At 39.8% G+C, this 22,506-nt stretch overlaps 2 protein-coding genes across 10 annotated transcripts in view; one reads left to right on the forward strand and one right to left on the reverse strand.

Moving 5' to 3' along the window:
- Window positions 1–7,188: 7,188 nt before the first annotated feature.
- On the reverse strand, window positions 7,189–8,934 carry s1pr4 (sphingosine-1-phosphate receptor 4). Its single transcript, XM_069150518.1, has one exon. It carries the CDS (start codon window positions 8,812–8,814, stop codon window positions 7,588–7,590), a length of 1,227 nt encoding a protein of 408 aa, XP_069006619.1. The 5' UTR covers window positions 8,815–8,934; the 3' UTR covers window positions 7,189–7,587.
- Window positions 8,935–14,964: 6,030 nt separating this feature from the next.
- LOC138198836 (myosin IXB) overlaps window positions 14,965–22,506 on the forward strand; it is a 53,845-nt gene continuing 46,303 nt past the window's right edge. For 7 of the 9 annotated variants that reach the window (XM_069150521.1, XM_069150523.1, XM_069150522.1 and 4 more), the window contains exon 1: window positions 14,966–15,403. The gene's annotated coding sequence lies outside the window, so the exon portion shown is untranslated. Of the gene's footprint in view, window positions 15,404–22,506 lie in introns of all 9 variants that reach the window. The other 2 variants (XM_069150528.1, XM_069150529.1) reach the window with 1 other exon arrangement.

A 22,506-nucleotide genomic window follows, 5' to 3' on the forward strand; every position in this document is an offset into this window, starting at 1 on the left:
CCAAGGAGAGAGTGTGCTGGGTTAAATAAAGGTAGAGTGTCCTGATGCTGCTAGTTTATGAAATCATCCTCTGTGTGAGTGAGAAAGACCAGATACTGACCGACTGCCTCGACGCACATCTGGTTCTTACTGTCGGTATTATATTAGAGCTGCATATGCTCAGATGCATGACCGTATGCACACTTGAGATTGATATACAGTATGTATAGTACAAACACCAACACTATGCATAAAATAAATGTAAGTGACAGAAGCTGTGTGCCAAATGATTACAAATTAAATTATGCAGCAATGTGCTGTATTCCTTAAATCATTGCTTTTGTTTCTTACACCTTCTGCTTTGTAAATTGATTGCCGGGTGGCGGATTATGCAAATATTTTTTTTGTAACAAAACATCAGACCGTTAGACTGTCTCCAACTGCATTATCTCTCATATACATAACACGTTCTTCCTTCCACTTTTCCAGAGAACTAGAAGAAAGCAGAACAAGATGTTGCAGGTAAATGTGTGACAACATGTCATCACAGCAGCAATGATAATCCTTCCCTCTCTGAAATATTCACTCATCTGAGCCCATGCATTCCTGTAATTTCAGACATTTACTACATTGTGGGTGGGGTTTTTTCCAACCGCAGCCGACGCATTTTTTGTAATTTCTGTCAGTGACGTGAGCTGTGTGTCTTTCATCAAGCATGGTGTCAGTCATACTGTAGTTCGGGTGCTTAAACACACTACGGTTGCCTTCTCTTTGGCTTCTGTGTGGACTGAAGAGTCAACATGTGTCTTTTCTTTTCTCTGGACAGTACTCATATCATATCTTTGATTATCTGAAGGATCATTTTCAGCAGCTTAAGAAGTGCTGCAACAGATTTTCTTATAATATGGTTTCTGATCAGTGTTTCCATAGCGATTTAACAGCCATAGAGACCATCCTGGAAACATTTGTGTCCAAACAAAATACCACATAGTTTTTTTTCTTCAGTCTTAGAGCAGCTGATTTCACAGAATGGCCTCATTCTATACAGCCACTGACTCTTCTTCTTGTAAAACTGTGCCTATAGTCCTTATTTAAATGCATCCTGTAGTTTGAGCAGTTTGCTATGAAAGTGGGCCATAAGTGGACCTGGTTCTGAATGTTTTCAATCCCATAAAAAAATCTGTCAACTCTTTCCGCAGCTCGTGCAAATTGCAGTCGTGGTCATGTCCAGAGCATATATATATATATATTTAACCTCAATTCTGTCTTATTCATGTCCTGCTTGGGCTCCCTTTTAATCCCATGAGTAATGAGACCACCTCTGCTGCACATACATTGCTTTTTTTTTCACGGCTGACTGAACTCTGTGAACCACTGTGCTGAAGCAGAACGCAAAAGCTGTGCATTTAGCCATATTAGGGCAAAAATTAAGTGGTTGGGTCATAATATGTGCACTGATGGACAGAGAAGCAGATCAGGCAGTGGGATATGTATATAATATTTATATACAGTGGGTACGGAAAGTATTCAGACCCCTTTAAATTTTTCACTCTTTGTTTCATTGCAGCCATTTGCTAAAATCAAAAAAGTTCATTTTATTTCTCATTAATGTACACTCAGCACCCCATCTTGACAGAAAAAAACAGAAATGTAGAAATTTGTGCAAATTTATTAAAAAAGAAAAACTGAAATATCACATGGTCATAAGTATTCAGACCCTTTGCTGTGACACTCATATTTAACTCACATGCTGTCCATTTCTTCTGATACTCCTTGAGATGGTTCTACTCCTTCATTGGAGTCCAGCTGTGTTTAATTAAACTGATTGGACTTGATTAGGAAAGGCACACACCTATCTATATAAGACCTTACAGCTCACAGTGCATGTCAGAGCAAATGAGAATCATGAGGTCGAAGAAACTGTCCAAGGAGCTCAGAGACAGAATTGTGGCAAGGCACAGATCTGGCCAAGGTTACAAAATAATTTCTGCAGCACTCAAGGTTCCTAAGAGCACAGTGGCCTCCATAATCCTTAAATGGAAGAAGTTTGGGATGACCAGAACTCTTCCTAGACCTGGCCGTCCAGCCAAACTGAGCAATCGTGGGAGAAGAGCCTTGGTGAGAGAGGTAAAGAAGAACCCAAAGATCACTGTGGCTGAGCTCCAGAGATGCAGTCGGGAGATGGGAGAAAGTTCCACAAAGTCAACTATCACTGCAGACTCCCAGACTCCCAGACTATGAGAAATAAGATTCTCTGGTCTGATGAGACCAAGATTGAACTTTTTGGCGTTAATTCTAAGCGGTATGTGTGGAGAAAACCAGGCACTGCTCATCACCTACCCAATACAATCCCAAAAGTGAAACATGGTGGTGACAGCATCATGCTATGTTTTTTTTTTTTCAGCTACAGGGACAGGACGACTGGTTGCAATTGAAGGAAAGATGAATGCGGCCAAGTACAGAGATATCCTGGAAGAAAACCTCTTCCAGAGTGCTCTGGACCTCAGACTGGGCCGAAGGTTCACCTTCCAACAAGACAATGACCCTAAGCACACAGCTAAAATAACAAAGGAGTGGCTTCGGAACAACTCTGTGACCATTCTTGACTGGCCCTGCCAGAGCCCTGACCTAAACCCAATTGAGCATCTCTGGAGAGACCTGAAAATGGCTGTCCACCAACGTTCACCATCCAACCTGACGGAACTGGAGAGGATCTGCAAGGAAGAATGGCAGAGGATCCCCAAATCCAGGTGTGAAAAGCTTGTTGCATCATTCCCAAGAAGACTCATGGCTGTACTAGCTCAAAAGGGTGCTTCTACTCAATACTGAGCAAAGGGTCTGAATACTTATGACCATGTGATATTTCAGTTTTTCTTTTTTAATAAATTTGCACAAATTTCTACATTTCTGTTTTTTTCTGTCAAGATGGGGTGCCGAGTGTACATTAATGAGAAATAAAATGAACTTTTTTGATTTTAGCAAATGGCTGCAATGAAACAAAGAGTGAAAAATTTAAAGGGGTCTGAATACTTTCCGTACCCACTGTATATATAAAACTGGGTCGTATTGTAACCGATGACGACCTGAAAGAATAAGCTGCAAACTTTGAACCACCATTAAAGTCTGTGTGGGTTGTGGCTCATACTCACAAGTAGGGTTTTGGATGGACTATCCCTTTATATTGATTGCTGTGTCTGTCAGCATTGCCAGGCAGAGTCCGTTGTAAAGCTGTCAAACCTGCATTTCTGCAATGAAACTAGTAACTGTCATTATAGCATTATTATAATTGATGGGAATGAGGATGCCTCCTCCCTCTGGAAATCTGTCCCCAAACACATCCTTGAATGCACCAATCTGTCCATGTTCAAAAACCCAACTCAAAACCCTCATAGAGCCGCTTTTGATGTCTGATTCATGTTGAGTGTTTTATACATTTATTAAGTTGTTTTCTTTAATCATTTTAACTTTTGTAACGTGTCTTTGAGTACCATGAATAGTGCTGTATAAATAAAATGTATTATTTTATGATTAAACTTTCCTTCATAAATAACTAGAATTACAACCTTTTGTTTGTTTGCCTTCACCAACCAGTCAAGTTGCAGTTTACATCCATGTCTGTCCAGACTCATAAAATATATGTAGTAAGACTTTGAAGGAAAATGGCCAGTAAATCTGATCTTGCAGCGCAAAGTTGTAGCCTGGCAGTAGACGGTGCTTCAAATATGGATGTTTCTGTAAAGAAGCTGCAAATTGTAAAACCTGAAGGCTTCACACACATCTTCAACCGGACAGAACAGAAGATCTATAGAATCAGCTCAGTTTCAATGTGGACACCCACGATTAGTGTCACCAAGTCACATCTGAAATATAAGGTCACAATCTTCCCTTCTGTTTTTTAATAATGGCCAGAAAAGTGTTTTCTCTGCACTTTGTGAGTTCATGGTGAAGTTGACCTTTGATCTTTTTAACATAAAATGTCATCATTTTATCCTATTAGACATCTGTGCAAAATAGTGTGAAGATCTAATCAGTTCACTGAAAACATAATGTCTTAGTTGTCACCAGTGTGGAGTAATAAAAATGTAAACCGATTACATTTTTAAAAAGCTTATCCTCAGTGATTTATTTGAGATTTGAATATTACTGAGTTTTTTTTTAATTTTTCAAGACTGTTGTCACATTCAGTTCTTGTGTCACTGAGTTGTCACTGTGCTGATGGCAACCTATCACACTCTTCCCCGAGCAGCTTTGTGCCTCACCCACTGCCTTCCCCTCTGCTCAGACAGCACATCATTAGCTGTCTGCTGAACACCTGGAGGCAAAGCCAGCGAGGTAATTATTGAGGGCATAGCCACGTCTGCACGCAACCATCATTAACCCATCATATCTCATTTAGAGCAGAGAAAAGGCCTTGTTGTTGTAAGGGCAGAGAGAGAGAGAGAGAGAGAGAGAGAGAGAGAGAGAGAGAGAGAGAGAGAGAGGGTTGGTGATCAGCTCCTGACACGTCAAATATAATACAACAAATGTCTCTGAGCCTTGAGCTAATAAAGCCTGGAATTTGCTTTTGCTTTTTCATCAGGTACTGGACCTGGAGTCATGCCACGACCGAGGATGAGGGAGGTTTATCCCCTACACTTAACAGTAAAGATGCAGGAATTCATGAGAGGGGAACTCACACAAACCCATACACACACACACACACACACACACACATAACCAGCAATGATTTGTTTGCTTCCACTGCTACAAAAAACAGGAGATTTTGAGGAGAGCCAGCCTCAGAAATCCTTGCTCCTAAAAAAAACCCCACATAAACAACTGCAGAGAGCAGATTTAGAGTGTGTGTTTGTTTTTCCATGACCTACAGTATGTATGTGTATACTGTGGGCATATTTGCATGTATTTATATGTGTTCAATTTCAAGTAGGTTCACTGCCATATGTGTGTGTGTGTGTGTGTGTGTGTGTGTGTGTGTGTGTGTGTGTGTGTGTGTGTGTGTGTGTGTGTGTGTGTGTGTGTGTGTGTGTGTGTTTTGTTGCTGGTATGGCACAGCACAATCACCTCAGATGCTGCGTGGGTGGCCTTTTCAGGTAAAAGGATAAAGCCGGATTCTTTCTTCCTCACCCCAATGCCTCATTTTCTTTTCTTTTTTTTTCCAGTCACCGACGAGCCCGAGCAGCTTACACACGTCATGAACGGGAACTTCTGCAGGAAAGGCTGCCAAGGTAGTGCAACATCTCAGCAGCCATTATTTATAATAAAATAAAATGCTTTTAAAGTTAAGTTTTTGGGTTTTATTTTAGTTCTGATGTGTTTGCACCAATGCAAAAAGAATGCTGAGCAAACTCAATCATTGTTCCTTGCTATAATAACAGTATATTAAAGAAGTCTCACTGTCTAGATTAGCCTCTGTCTTTCTTCTGTTGTCAGTCTTTATGAATAACAGAAATATGATATTAGTACTATCTGTGCATTGCTGCTTAAACATATACAAGAGGTATTATTTTGTTTGAATGAATCACAGCTTCCATTACAGGTTTTGAGAGCCTCCTGGGACATGTTGTTTGTTATTGCCTATTTTCTTGACAAAGCATTGAGAATTGAAGTGCTCTATCCAGTACGGTAGCAAAACAAGTCGCTATTAGACAATAGACAGAAAATCCCAGTATCATGTTTGAGCTTTTAAAATTTCTCTATGAGAAAACAGACTTCCTGGGGAGGCTAATGGACCTCAGGCTGACTTGAGGAGGGCATGGGGCTTTAGCATCCGGATCCACAGGGACATTTTGAGGCATTTAGAACAAGTGTGTGCAAATTCTGGCTGAGGACATGGATTAAAGCTATTTGCCATCTCGCTTAATCTCCTTTATCAGCAACACTATGACTCATTTAACACACAGGCACAAACTCTTATCAGCACATCAATCAGCCAACTGTAATTGGTAATAAATAGTCATCTCTGCCATGAATTGTTATTATACATCCTTTCCAGACGGTCCACTGACACATTATTATTTCAATATTTTTCAAAAGGGTTTAAGTTTCACACTTCATAGAACCTGTGAAGTGAAAATAAACAATGGGACATAATCAGCCTCTATTTTTCATCTATATTTATAACCTCCATCCTGCCCCTGAAGACTCATGTTCTCAATCAGCCTCTTTATTCTGAGTGATTTGAACAAACTGTCAAGACTGACCACCATTTGAATCATATTTTGATAACAGTTGACTGGTTGTTTGCAATGTCAGGCAAACCGTCACACACATCTGATCAAACCACACAATTCTATTTGAGCATTTGAGAGTTAAAAAATAATAACTAAGAATGACTATTTCAGATGATAAAATGAATTTGTTGCCTATAATTTCAGAATATTTAAGACATAAATTGTCATTCCTTTAGAATCTACTTTGAGAAATGGGCTTCAGAGGAAAAAACAAGTGGTGAAAGTGAACTTTCACAGCTTTAACTTTTAAACAGCACGCAGCATTGAGTTCTCACAGCTAGTGAGAAAGCTGTGGCTCTGATCTATTGCAGCTACTGTTTAATAAATAGAGAAACTGCCAGTGGAGCACATTTTGCAAACTCTGCACAACGGTAGAGGGTTTGTTTTGTTGTGTGAAAATGCCTCCTTCAATCTGAAATCAAGACAAAACAAGTTGTCCCAGTATGCAGCAGCAGAAGTACAGTACAGTAGAGCCTGTGTGCCTTAGGGGTGCATACTGTCTGCTGAACCTTATCTCTCGCCCCTGCCAGACAGTCATAATGAATTTATCAATTAGCCGTGGCTGTGTGTGCCCTTGGGGCTGCAGTCCCAGCCCTCACCTCCTCTGCACTGAACTTCAATCAGTCATCCTGTCAGAAAGGCAGCGAGCAGAGAGCAGCCTTTTCAAAAGTCTGTGAATACTAGCGAAACAAAGAAATATTTTTTTCTCTCATGTACAGCTACATAGTTTACAAAATCTGCATTAAAATGAATAATTATCACATTAATGTGGTGGTATGTGTAAAATATAGATTTGGTGGATCAAGAAAACTATTAAAAAATGCTGTTGAGGTTGCTGTCATGTATTTCAGCCTGGACAAATGTTAAGTATTTTGAATCATGTTGCATCAACAGGAGCGCTTTAAGGAAGGCTCTGATGATGTGCCTCCCTCCAGAGGAAAGCAGAGGTACTATAGTGAAAACAGCATACACTCCTACATAAAGCAAAATAAACTTTATTCATATTTTTCTTCCAGTTTAACACAAAACTACAACAAATTACAATGTAATACACATGTACACACATTTTATATAGAAAATCTTCATCAAAATCCCAATATATATATATATGTCTTATCTGACCAGCATAAATTGCCTTGACAGAAGTAATGCCTTGTGATGCAAAAACAACCCCTGCTATTTGTCATATCTCTGCAAACTAAAGGATAAATTCATATTTTTAAGGATGAAGTCATTATTCAGTCATGTTTTCTTCCAGCAGGTACTCATCAGTCCACGTGTCTTTTTGCACAGCGGTGCATAGTCACACCAAAACTCAGAGGAAACGGTTAGATGTGAATGAGTGAACACAGGTCTTGGGAGGGGAGCAGGTTGTGGTTTAACCACTTGAAACTGACAGGCAGCTGGTGGTGGTGCTCAGCCTACTCTTTCTGTTTGCCCTGCGAGGCTTGCTCGGGGTCGATGGTGGGGAGGCCACGCTCAGATTCCTGACCTTGTTAAAACTGTTCCTCAAACTGTCCCTCCGGCTCCCTGAGGTGCTGCTGGTCTCCTTGGATGTGAACATGTCTGGGTGGCAGAGGCCGGTCTTCAGGCAGCAGCAGCACAGCAGCTGAGCAAAAGCCTTCCTCATCTCACTGCTGCCCAGGGCGTAGATGATGGGGTTGAGGCCGGAATTTAGGACAGCAAGGGAGATGCAAAAATCAGCACTGAACAGCAGTGCACACTGGCGGGAGCCACAGAAAAAATCCACCAGTAGCAGCAGGAACAGTGGCCCCCAGCACAGCATAAAGAGCCCAACAATGGTGATCACTGTTTTCAGCAGAGCCAAGGAGTGCTTGCGACTGCGCTGAGAGCCCAGCTGAGCACTCTTCTGTACGTGGCAGTAGATGGCACCATAAAGTACGCCAATAGTCAGGAGGATGAGGAAGAAGATGATGACAGAGAAAAAGATGTAGGTCTTGGAGTAGAGGGGGAGGAGAGTGGAGCATTCATCCAGGCTGCACACACAGTTCCAGCCTAGCAAAGGGAGGAAGCCAATCACCAGAGCCAAAACCCAGCACAGTGCCACCAGGCCATAGATCCGATAGTAGGTCTTCCTGGCTGACTTCTGGTGCAGTGGCTTCATCATGGTGGTGTATCTCTCCACAGCGATCAGCAGCAAACTGAATATGGAGGCTGCCAGGGCCACAAACAGCATGCCCTCCCTGAAGAGCCAGAGGGCAGGCGTGAGGCGAAATGTCTGGCTGCCAGACATACAGATGTTGACTAGGTAGGCAGCACCAGTGAGGAGATCACTGAGTGTGATGTTGGCAATGCAGACGTAAACCCAGCGCTGGCTGTGGCGGATGCGGGAGATGACGGCCACCAGCACCAAGAGGTTCTCCAGCATGATGAAGACACTGAAGAAGAGGAACATGGCCATGGAGGCGCTGATGTGGTTCTGGGTGTTTGAGATGGTCCTGTTCTGCAGGCGGCCCGTGTGGTTATAATGCCGCAGGATCACGTTGCTGATCCCATTTGATGTGGTGGTGTTGCTGGGGTAACTAGACAAGTGGTAGATGTGGGGGCAGGAGGAGGCAGAAGTGAGGGAGGAGAAGATGTTCATAGTGACAGCTGAGATCAAAAGTGCTGAACAGGACCGGAACCGAGCTGGTATGAGCTGCACAGGGAATTAGTGTGGAACTCCTGTGATCAAACAGGCTATCAGCACACTCTAACCACTGGAGCTCTGGACCTGCACACACCTGAGAGGAAAAAAGAAGAAATATTTCAACACGGCATATGTGAGAAAATCAAAGTCCCCTCCCTCTCAGAGCTGCACCGTGTGCCTCTTCATTACTGTGCATCATTCAGGTTAAATGGCATCATTTAAATGCCTCCCTCGTGTGCCATAATCTCCACCTAGCTGTGGTTAACACAGAATGAGTGAGCAGAGAGGGCATTTAAATCAGCACGTGGAGGAAACACAACCTGTTTTTATCAAGAATGCTGGGAAATGGTTGTTTAAAAGTTTCAAGCAGCAACAATAACTGAATTACTGCACTATAATAAATACTGCCAAATAGCAAAAAACATCAGTTATCTTTTTTTTTCTCCTGAAATCATGTTCAATAAAAATCAATCTGAATCAATTAACCAAAATTATAATAAGAGATAAGGATTTTTTTTTTCCAGGTTTATGTTGTTTTAAATAAAATCTGAGCAAAAAATACATTGATTTTTCCACCTTAAGTTCTGAACTTTGCCCCACAAGAGCACTAAAGTTAAAGAAATCTGTTTAGGAACTAAAATATTTCAAATTTTATTCTAATTTCATCCCATTACACCTTGATAAAATCCATTACAGGTAATTATCTGAGGTGTAGAGTGAAGTAAAGACGCAGTGGGGATAGTACTTACTCTGGATGCTGCTGCTGGTGGTGCTGAGTGTTTTGTAGCGTAGCTGTCGCTGACTACAGATTTTTGCAGCACATTTTTGATGGGGAAGTAAACCAAAGGGGTTAGGTAGTCACGCACCACACCACACCCAAACACACACACACACACACACACACACACACACCCCCCCCCCCACACACACACATACACACATACACATACACGTGCGCAATAGAGAGATTGGCATCGCTTTGGTTCCATCACCTCATGAAATTAAAAAAACAACTGAGAATTTCACAATTGTGCACAATTTAAAACATTTCAAAGTCCAAGAGACCAAATATTGTTCTACGACTACTTTAGTCAGAAAAATCACTTTTCTGGTGCATCAAGACATCACAGACATTACAACCACTGCACATCAAATTGTATTGCTCAAGCTGCCCTATGATAACTTATGCGGGAAAGGCTCTTTCAAAACAGGTGCCACACTCAACTAGTTGTAAATGTTTTGTAATTGCTCATGATGCAATATTTTTAAGGATATGTGGCAACACTCACTTGCATTTACAAGACCGTGACACCCAGCAAAGGCTTAATAACAAAAGGCCATAAATTAGAATAGATTTTTTTCTCAATATTTCTCAGAAAGTAGTAGAGAAAAACAGGAACTCCCAATCAGATGAAAATGTGCCCCTCCCTGCTGATGGAGGGTTTCATATAGCTCATCGCACAGCTGTGTGCTCATTGCTTTGGGCAGCCTGCAGTCACGCTGTTCACACCATACGGTTATTGTCACTATGCATGGTACACTTGACTTCAATAAAACCCTAGCCATGCGCCAGTGGGGCCCTACAACCACATGTCATAAACCTGACAGCTGCACTGAGGCTGCGACCGCTTTCAAGTCAACCAAAAGCACATAATATACTGAGAGCCAACATATGATGCATCCTACGAGCACCAGAAAAGGGTTGCCAGACCCCAAAATCAAGAAACCGCTTTTCAAATATGAGCAAAACCAGAGCTCGTGGCTGAGCACTGTCACCCCTCACAGTGGAGCTTCCAGAGAGCTATGATTATATATTTCAACCTTTCAGCAAAGTAGGCTGTAATTGTGTCACCGCACTATAACGATCATTTATCAAATGCTGAAAAAATGTCAGATGAAACCTATATCTAAATATAGCTATAATCATACCAGTGTCCTAAATGTTTTCACGAGCAGACATCCTTTATTGCTTATATGCTCATAGTGCATCTTATCATTTCAGTAACAAAAAAACCTGCAAAAAGGTATTAAGTGTCATCCATCTATCACAAATAGGTTTCTGTGGTTCCTCTTTACACAGTGTTTCTGATAAACAGTCAAAAACAATGCACAGGTAATATAACTGAGACAATTGACCTATATTTTGAATAACTGTAACGAGGCATAACATTTCTGGACCTCCCCTATGAAACTTAAGTAGCTAATTTCTCACACAACTTCTCCTTTTTCTAGTCTTGAGATGTAAAAGAGTAGGCATGTATCACCGCAGCAAAAATGTTGATGCAGGATGGCTGCCACTCTAACTCTAATATAATGCTGTGGTTGTTATTGTAAGTGAAATAAGGAAAAGGAAAAACACAATTTAAAAAAAGAAACTCAACAAGCTCCTGCAACCTGAGGTGTGAACACACCCGTGACAGTTGAAAACGCCCTTTCTATAGAGATATAACTTCAAATGGTGCTGTTACCACAAAGTGCGTATCTTAAACCACAAGTGTGTGTTTGTGTGTGTGTGTGTGGTTGTGTGTGTGTGTGTGTGTGTGTTATTTTTCCGCTGATAAACAGAGCCAGCTCTGTAGACTTCTATTGTGTTTGATTTAAACAAGATTGTACCCTCAAGTCAGCTCAGTAATAATATTGTTTGTCCAGTGACATCCATCAATTTACTGCCACAAGCATCTTTGAGATCGACTTATCCTGGACATGCAGGGGGGATGAAGCGCATTCCAGAGTGCACTTGTTGAGAAGCAGGGCATGTAACCAGGTGGCCGGTCTATTGCAGGAGTATCACACATTATGGATAATGCATGGAGGAAACCTGATTCCAAGATGTCAAATTCACTGAGAAAAGTCGCGTTGGACCACATGGGACATAAATCTCTGGAAATGGATGAATACAGGGGGATGGAGTTGACAGTTCTTGTCTAATTTAATCAAACTGGGCACGTTTGTTATTAATTCTAAAAAAAAAAAAATCACCATCATCTTGCCTTCAAAGACCTTGCTACTGTAGACACTGTCAGCATGGAAACTTGTTCTTGTAGGCTTGCATTTGACAGATTTCAGTCTTCCCCTGTTATTTCAAAGAGAAATACAACGACACTAACAGTCAAAGATACAATAACCCAGAAAGTTACTACCGCACCTCTGTCCATGAGTTTAAACATTAAGATTCAGTTGCTGTTTTTAGCCACACTGAGGTTTCACTAAGGGAAGGAAGAGTTCAGTAACGTGCAAAAGTGCTCCTGCAAGGACGATTTGATGTGCAAAGTCAGTGGAGAGCCCTTTTAAAGTTTTAATCCGGGCAATGCAGCATGTTTCTGTTTTATGTAATTCACATTTTTTTCAGGCATTTAAAGCTGCATTTTTTCCTTTTCTGACCAGCCGAGGGCAAACAAACTCCACAGTAAGCTGACAGATACACAGTCCAGACTTGTGGGTTCAGGGATGGACAATTATCAGCCAACAGTCCTTGTTCCAGCCCAAGATTTCTCAAACTGATTATCAATCTTTTAAATAACAGCAAGTACGTCCTTCTTACACTTGCACTACACCACCTGCCCTTTCACATGACACACAGCCACTTGATTAATTTTCAATATAAAAAGAATATTGATTAGTGGAGTTTTAAACTTTGAGGGAAACCGCCTCCCTTCCTGTTGTTGATGCTTGATATCAGCCTCCATTGTGTGTTGTGAGAAAACAGCAACAAATATCAGAAGTGTTTGACAAAAGGATAATTGAGACAGTTCAAATGGGCTGCGTACTGGAAATCTGATAGCAATTACGGACAGTTTGTTGGAGAAATGGCTTGATTGGTGGCAGTGGACACAAAACAAATGTCATGTTAGCAGAAAGTTCACTGGTCACAACACAGCTTTTTATTATGGTGACACCAACTGGCGTAATTTATTAAACAACCCATTTTCAATAGATTTTGCAAGACTTTTCTGTCTCTGAGGAAAATAGGTGCTTGGTGTTGAGCTGGCGACACCTTGTGGCCATAAAGTAGTATTACAATCATTTACATGGTAAAAAAAAAAAAAAAAAATCCGGCAGGCGACTGAATTGAATATTAATTTCTTTTTTCTTTTTTTTTGTCTGTAGAGATTTAATTGTAGCTGTGGATGGCAGACGTAATTTAACATAAGTTATTTTCTTTTTTTATGTAACTTGAATTGTAAATCACAGTTTCACCTGTTCTGCTGGTTATAGTGCCTTCAAAAAACATTTCTTAAATCAGTTTCAAATTAATCAAATCAAAGCAGCGTTCACATACACAATTAGCTTCTCAACAAATGAATCAACTAGCTAGCACAGTGCAGCAGGCCATTTAAACATTTAATCGAACCACACCCCTATCTGTGATTTCATTTTAGATATCCATCTCTCCTCGTCAAACCTATTATTTGTCTTATAGGAAGAATGCTAATGTTGAAAGGTTCTTTTTGATTTGGAAGAATTGAATTACAAATAGCTGCAATTTATCCACATCCAGTCTTGCTATTAAATGTTAAAATGGCTTGCCATACGCACAGTAATAAGTAGCTACAGAGAAACTGTGGACTTGCTGTCAAATTAGATATATTGTGCCTCCAAATAGGAAGAATCAAAATATCACTTGAGTAAAATCAGATTTTGGCTTCGATGTGGTTCATCAACAATATAACAATATATAATATATAAACGACAATAGAACAATATCTAATATATAGGCAACAATATATAATATATAGACAACAATATAACAATATATAAACAACAATAGAACAATATATAATATATAGACAACAATACAACAATATATAATATATAAACAACAATATAACAATATATAAACAACAATAGAACAATATATAATATATAGACAACAAAACAACAATATAAAATATATAAACAACAATATAACAATATGTAATATATAGACAACAATATATAATACATAGACAACAATATAACAATATATAATATATAAACAACAATATAACAATATGTAATATATAGACAACAATATATAATGTATATAAACAAAAATATATAATATATAGGCAACAATATAACAATATACAATATATGAACAACTATATAGGTGCAGAGGTTAGCATTGTCGCCTCACAGCGGAAAGGTTCCGGGTTCGAATCCGGGTCTTTCTGTTCGGAGTTTGCATGTTCTCCTTGTGCCTGCGTGGGTTCTCTCTCCGGGTACTCCGGCTTCCTCCCACCATCCAAAAACATGCACCTCAGGTTAATAGGTGGTTCTAGAAATGTTTGTCCCTTAGGTGTGAATGAGAGCGTGAATGGGCTTTGGTTTCATCTGTCTCTATGTGGCCCTGTTCAGGATAAAGCGGGTATAGATAATGGATGGAATATAACAATATAACAATATATAATATAATAAACAACTATATATAATGACTGTGTTTCTTGGTTGCTTGTATATTATGTGTATATTATATATATAGACATATACTGTACTGTATGTATGTATATATATATATATATATATATATATATATATATATGTTGACTGTGTTTATTGGTTTGTTGTATATAATATATATAGATATTTAATGTACAGTATATATACTGTATATGCTGTGCATTTTATATTTTATATTTATATTTTTTACTACTATTTACTGCTATTTTATTTTATTGCTTTTCTATTCTATATTCTATTCTATTATTTTATTCTATTGTTCTATTATTGCTTCTGTATGTATGCTGCTGTGGCGAAAAAATTTCCCCTCGGGGATTAATAAAGTATATACCTACCTACCTACCTACCTATAATATAACAAACAACAATATATAATGTATAAACAACAATATAACAGTATATAATATATGAATATATAAACAACAATATGACGGTATAACAGTCAAGACTAATCCGTATCACCTGGGTTAACAAATTAAAATATATAATCTGTTTTCCCTCGAGCAACACACAGAGCAAATTGTGCCACGCTGCAGTACCACCACTATAACCCTGCAGGGGGCGCTGCTGGTCAACAAACGCCTCGGAGCAACAGGGCGCCTTCATTGTGTCGAGTCGGGCTCGTGTCTTTTCCCTGAACTTTTCTCCACCGCTGCTGGTATTCACACAGAGAAAGGAAGTAGCGGCAGGCTAGCAGGTTAGCTGGTCTGTAACCACACAATCTGTCAGGAAAGACTGGACTTTTCAGCCCATTTTACCCCGGAAACGTCTCCTCGCTATTTAATACAACCGTTTACGACCCCTCTTTCCCCTCCTCTCTCTCTCTCTCCTCGGTTCATTTTTTTTTTTTTTTTTTTTTCCAGTCCCGGTTTTAAACCTTCAAACTGACTCAACTCTGAGCTTTGTCTGTCCGGGACTCCGCCGTCGTTTAGTCTCAGTGCTGTTTCCATTAAAGGAGGAAAGCGAAGAAAAAAAAAAAAAAGACGGAAGAAGCTGCGACGAGATTATCCTTTTATTTTTTTTTATTTTTTTCCAACAGTCGGTTGAACCGCGGAGCATGCAGTTGAGGATTACACCGGGACAATGAGACAAACAGCCGGGAAAGGTACGTTAAATACAGGCGGCTTCTGCTCGTTTACGACCTTAATCTTTCGAGCAAAAGTCAATATGTCAAAGTAATACGTGTGTCGGTGTGTTGTTGTTGTTGTTGGTTTTTTTGGTGTATACGTTGTTTTAATTTGTACGGCTACCCAGGGCGCTGCATTGACAGACCTGTTATAGGAAGTTATTGTAAAGTAGCACGTCACATTAACCCATTTTATCTGTTCAAAGTGTAAACGTGTGATTTGAAGATTAAAATAGAGCTAAATAATGTGTAACTATCACGGTCGTCCTGGCTGGCTTTAATGTAACCGGCAGCATGTGTTTATTAGTCAGTGACACACAGTTGCATGCAGTGCGGTGTCACCAGGCCTGGTGCACACTGGGACTATAACCTTATATGTCAGAGAGCTGATGTTTTGTTTGCGTGAACCCGACTCACTTTGACTTTAGGAGGAGAAGAAGAAGAAAGAAAAAAAAAAAGGTCCAACGGTGGTTTTGTGTTTGGTGCAGACCATTGGGAGTCTTTGATGGGGGATGTCTGGAAGAGAGGCAGCTGCAGCTTATCTAAATGACCAGTTTATCATAACTGTTATTATGTTTCTTGCATGGGGCACAATTTATGGCTGAGTGCAGCCATGATTGCAAGTGATAAGTGAAGTGAAATACAGCAATAATGAAACAATAGATCTTTGTAGAGCTGTGAGATATGTTGACATAGTATTGTCTTCATATGGGAATCATTTTATTCTGAAATCAAGCCTATGTATTGTCTTTTCCCTCAGGCATAACAACTCTATTGTAACTGGACTGACTATCCAAAGTTAAACTGACTGCTTGGCTGAGTAATATCAGCAGTGACTGCTCTTAACCATTTTTCCCATCCCTGGTTTACATCTGTAATCATGTCAAGCCATTCCCACCTCACCAGTAGGGATGCAAATATTATATATATTATTTTCACCATGAAATCATTTGTTGATTCATCTTATATTAAATGATTAGCTATTTGGTTTAAAATGTCAGAAATTGGGTGAAACCTGTCAACCACTGTTCCCAAAGAGGTTTTCCAATGTTGATTAATATCACAATATGGCAAGTGTGTGCACAATCGCATTAAAAATAATCAGACTGATGTGATCATTTTCTAGCTGTTTATTCCATACGGTAACACACTGGGCAAACCTTAATGCAATCTTTCACACAAGCTGCAGTACCAAACTCTGGCTACATAACCAACGTCTGGGTGGTGGAAAAAAGTAATCATACATAACAGCATTACATAGTCAGGCACTTCACGAAGAAAAAGCCCTCTCCCTCCCCGTTTCCCTCCTGCCATTTTTCTGATTTAGCCTGTACTGAATAGTGTTAACCTTCTCATCATGCTACAATAATGTATTTACGCTTGCTTGAGTCACACTGACAGCCACAGGTTGGGACCAGGCCTTAAGGAATGGATTGAAATAAATTGTAAGACCAAAGAGTGGAGAATGATCAATTTCCTCTACTGGATGGTTTGGGGATGTGCGACAAATGTAACATCTGTTTTCTGGCGATCCTGCATAATAGAAGTGGGTTGGACAACAACCAGTGGTGGGCTAGAACAGCGTCTCACTTTAGTTTCATTGCACTTTTAAGAGCAACTTCCTGTTTTTAATTGAGGATCACATTTTTCACACTTTGTTCAATTAACGTTTGAATAAATAAGAACCTAAAGCTGTTTGGGTCAAACATGTTTTATTTCACTTGTTTTTAGTTATGTCAATGTAGTTGTGTGTTTATTTGAATTAATATAGATTTTGTAATTGTTCTGAATTAATTTCTCACAAACTGTAATACCTATGGCAGTAGTTAGTCATTTCACAAACTGCCAAAGCTTCTGCATTAAAACCTTTCAGATGACATCTCATTAAGGACCATGTCTAGTCAGGTTTTAAATAAAAATGTTTAGGTTTGCCTTTGGTTTATACAAGATATGTTACCATCCATGCATATTATTTATATAAAAAAATAGTCCCGTTAATAGAGCCTTATAAAGTAATTCAGCTGAAAGACTGTATGTAAAGTAATAAATGAAACGAGAGGTGGTTTTAATTAAAAAGTGATCCCATTCTCCAGGTGTAATGGGTAAAGTGAATGAGGCGTGTGGAGCTGGTGTGGGTGTGTGCAGCACCTGCAAGCCTGTCTGTGTCGGGCCTGACAACTATACAGTGGTGCCAATCAAGCATCAACATATTCAATGCAAGCAATGCCCCCATCTGTCGTATTCAAAATTAAATTAACTTTCCAGTCCCTCAGTAAAAGCCGTAGGATTCAGATATTAATTTATTAAAGATGCTTCCTGTCTAAAAATTTAAGTTATGTTGGCTGTTAAGAAATTAAAAAGGCAATTACTCTTTTGTTAATACATGAAGCTCCCTAAACCAACATGGATGGCTTTCTTACTTGGTTTTTACCCTCTAAACAAACCTTTCCCAGCATCTTAAATGATTTCAAACACAAACCTCCTCACATAAATCTGCGTTACACTCTATTTTGTCCCATATCTCCTTAAAATGCGTCTAAACACTGAGGCAGTCTTGAGAATGGCTCTCTGCCATCTTTTGAAAGAAAAGGGCCATATGGCCCCCTGCTAATGGTTTGTAGTCTGCGAGCCCCACTGCAGATCTGACAGTGGTTGAGGATAAGAAGGGGGAGGGGAGAGAAGACCACTTACATCTCTTGCCCAGCCTCCAGTTGTAATTGTCTACACATCCTGGTGGAAGCAATTGTGTGAAACACTGGATGAAAAGATAATTGCCTCAATCATAGCTGTGCCAATATTTCCCAGAGGAGACTCGAGGAGTCCCAGCTCTCATATTCAGCCTTATTACATTTATTTCCAAAGACTAGATCTCACCTAGTGTGCTGTTAGATACTATTTTTTCCCCACAGATAGCACTATGAATAAGCTTTATATCTGCGAAGCTTTATTTATCTTACAAGTTCACAGAGCTGTTAGTTTTATCGGTAAAGGCTGTATCTCGCTTGTTGTCGCACGCTCTGTTTTTAATAAGTTTAGGGCTGTAAATGATTTGGATCACGAACATGAACCACATAAGAGGAAGTTTTGTTGTTTCGTAATGCAACAGTTATCAAACAAGATGTTCTTTGCTGTGACATCCCAACCACAGCCAGCAAAATATTTTAGAAAAATGTCGAATGTGTTTTTAAGGGAATAATAATGAAGTGGTGGGTGAAGTATTGGTAAAGAAACTGCACTTGCCTATCTTGACACTGATGTGATGTGAAATAACCAAGTGTCTTGTGGTTAGCGACATAAAGCATTTTATTTTTAGCGAATGACTCCAGAGGTGTGGGTGTTTTTTGCATTTTGTGACGACAGCAGAAGTAACTTTGTGGAGGTTGCAGAGGATCTGTATCTTATCTGAAGTGTTTTCAGGGTCAAATGTAGACGGGGATTTCTAGAATCACTTGAAAACTATTTGGTTTTGCACAACTGTTAGCTGATGACTCATGATTAGTGTGGGAAAATAGGTTAAAGTGGGTACTGTGTTTTCTGTGTACTGTAATGTTGGCAGTTCCCCTTTGCAGCTTGACTTTTTTGATTATGTATAAAATCTGCAGAATGAGTGAGGTTGACTGGCTTTACCATTTTCAATTTTTTTTCTAAAAACACAAAATGCTGTTTATAACTCTGTTCATGTGAGTCCAGCTTGAGTGCTCTTTGGTTTCCCGGGTTCTTCTTTTCATGTTTTGCTTCCAATTCTGTCAAATGTAGGTCTCTGACAGAACAAGGACAGAAGAACGTGTGCTGCGGCAGCACAGGGGTTTCTAATGAGTCCCTTTGCAGCATGCACAGTCACTATGTGCAGCTGGTGTACTGCCTATGTAGGCTACCTGTGGCATGAAGCAGACTACCGCAGTCCCACGACTCTGCAGAGTAGCCCGAGTAGATAGCATAGACCAGATAGCTCAACTGTTTTGAGGCATATGAAACACACTTCCCATATAGATCACTCACATATTCTCTAGTTAAACAAACTGAAATTGATATGATAGATTGTCAGATTGCTGGTTTTTGTTTGGGCACTTTTAGTGTGAACTGAAGGACAAAGGAAGCATTATTAATACACAAACTAAAGTATGTGATGATTATGCTGCATTCTTTGGAAATATGAGGTCCTGTAAATGTTTGGAAATGAATGAAAGTTTTTCTTCTACGTGGAGTATAGTGAAGGGCTCATTGCCAAGGGCTTGGAAAGGCTCGTGTTTCTATTTATGTGTGTGCTCATGAGGAAAATGTCTGCATCGCTCTGTTACTTCCATTGCTGCTGTACAACACTAGGATGAGCTGGGCTACATATCAATCTGCCTTTTGTAAACATGTGGATTCAGGCGCTAGTATCTTAACTTCAGTGCAGCAGAATCCAAGATTTAACATCACTCAGCCGTTGAATGAGCGTCATCTCCTTATCTTCGTATCACAGACATTGACAGCTGATTTGAATAAACTGCGGTTGGTAAAACTGGAGGATTCCCTTCAGTGTCAAACACTCACACAGTAAAGCAAGCTGGGTACGTTTATGAATATGGAGGAAGTGATGAATGGAAAGAAGAAGGTCAGAAAGAAGAAATGGGAAACCAGTGTGCTCACATATGCGTGTGCTTTTGTGTACATAGAGTGTGTCCGGTCTTAGACTAGTACTGTCACAGGAATGCTCCAAGCTTCACCTTTCTCTAGCAAAGAAATGGGGAGAAAAAAATAAGCGTTGCAGTGTTGCAGTCTGTATTTTGTAGAGAGTTGAGAGAGCCAGAAAAAGAAAGTTAGTGAACAAGGTAGACTGAGTAGACGAGGAGAGGCGAAGAGGGGGAGAGTGGTAAAGTGATTCAGCTCTACAAACTCCTTGGTAACTCTCCCCCATTATGCTCTTTCAATGTGGTAAACTGAATTTAAGTTGAATTTATGGGCTTTATAAATAGACCCGGCCGTAATGATAGGGTACAAGTGAGGAAAAGGCAGAGCGGCTGTTTAGAGATGGACCTACTTGCAGTGCATTTGTTTGCTGTGACTTAGTCTTCACTCAGCCATCATTGCAGTGTCCAAACACATCAGGTCAAAATGATTGGGATCAAAGCTTGATTGCGATGATTATGATTATACCAAATCTGCGTGTTTATATTCTGAGCATAGGCGGCGTAATAAGCCAAAAGTTGAACTAAAATATACAACTCCAGATTTTTCCACAGTGAAGTGAACACAGCGGTCTGTCAACGTCATGGAAGACACATTAAAACCGCTTTACCAGCTCGAGTAGAGTGATTTCATTTGGCGTTTAGGTTCAAATCTACACGTCAAATCTTTATTCTTACTCACAGTTTTGGGTATCAATCCCTCAGCAGTGTTACTTTGCTTTCATCGCATAGCATTTTTTTTGACTGTTTGGCTGTTCATGCTGCAGAAGGGAAAGTTATACTTTTTTGGAGTTACTCTCTGCTCTGAATTTGATGCATGACCTTCAGCTTCAACAGTGACTCCTGCGGTTGGAGAACTCCCAGTGAGAGCCTGCAACCCGTCAGCCAAAAATGAGCAGCGGCCACACAATGCCACCAAACAAAAAACGTTTCCGTTATTAAAACGCTCTAAAGTCATTTTACTGTCCACCACAGATTGTGGCATTGTTTGCATGATTTTGCCGTTTTATTTTCCCGGCATCATTATAACTTCTGGTCAACAGCCCATGCATTATTTTGCAAAAAAAAAAAGAAACTTAAATCCCAGATGTGCTTAAAACTCAAGATTTCAAGTCTGACATATTGGGTTTCTGTCAATCCTTCCTGTGGAGGAGGGTTCTTCTGTGTCTGTGGATATAGACTGACTAGTTGTGGTGAATGCTGTAACCTCCCCCTCCATCCTCTCTGCGGTCGCTGAGCCTGTCCTTTGGCTCTGGATTATGGGCAAAGAGAGGGCACACCCTGAAGCTCTGTTTGCTGTTGTTCTGCGCCACAGTGCAAAATTTGATCAGTAGGAATGACTAATGAGGGCCAGTCACATGCTGTACACTGCGTAAAGGGTATGAGTCTGTCGCTCGGCCTGTCTGTCTATTTAGAAGCTATCTAGCTATGTCTGTAAGTAGGGTTATATCTTAGTGTCTTTCTGTTTAACTGGGTTGTATGCTAACCAGCAGGGTCACATTTGAAATCAAGAAAATGGTTTATATTGGACTTCAAATAATATTTCAAATAAACAAAATACTGCTTCCAATAAGCAGGTTTGAAACGACCCTCATCTTTCTCATTTCACATGCTTTTTTTTTTTTCACTGTAGTCAAACCCCAGAAGTTACGCAATTGTCACGTGTAACTGATGGTGTGTTTTTGGTATTTATAGTTGTGAGAGTAGTGATTTCCTTTTTGAAGAGCAATAAGTCGAGTTTGAATAATTATGCATATTATATGATGACCAGAAATAATGTGTTGACATTATGATTCATTATTAAGTTTGCTTGCTAAAACACCTGACCGTAAATCCTCCAAGTTCAAAAGGCATGTCTTTATTTACACAAATTTAGTTGGAGTTGTTTACATCTTGGCTGAAAGAAATACACTGAAGCGTCATTCCTTAGTTACTCCGTTGGAAATGACATCAGGGGAAAAAAAGCAAAATGTCAGCAAGGTTAGGCTGTAAAGATGGCCAACCATTCCCATTATACTGTATGTGGCAGAGTCGAAGCCAGTCAGTGTGTCACAGAGGACGATGGTGTCGGTGGCACAGTGTTCAAACAGGGAATATATTCTACGTAGCACCACTTGAAGCACATGTTGCTGTTGTCCCATTAGTCTAGGTGTGTAAAGTTGAGAGTGAAACTGGACTAAATCACATGAACAAAACACAGGATATTTTAATTAATGTAGCGTTGTTGAGGTGTTTACATTTCATGTAAACATAGTCATTACTATCATCTGTAAATTATTAGCTTTGGATTACAATGTGACAAGACTTGTTCTTCAGAGAACAAAATAGAACGCAGTGTATTGTTGTGTTGTATTGTATTGTGTAGTTACTGTTTGCCTTTGAGATTCATTTCACATCCAGATTTATTTTGGA

This window comes from Embiotoca jacksoni, unplaced genomic scaffold (assembly GCF_022577435.1).
Source record: "Embiotoca jacksoni isolate LCO1_2020_lvr unplaced genomic scaffold, fEmbJac1.0.p SCAF_16, whole genome shotgun sequence".
Classification (NCBI taxonomy): Eukaryota; Metazoa; Chordata; class Actinopteri; family Embiotocidae; genus Embiotoca; species Embiotoca jacksoni.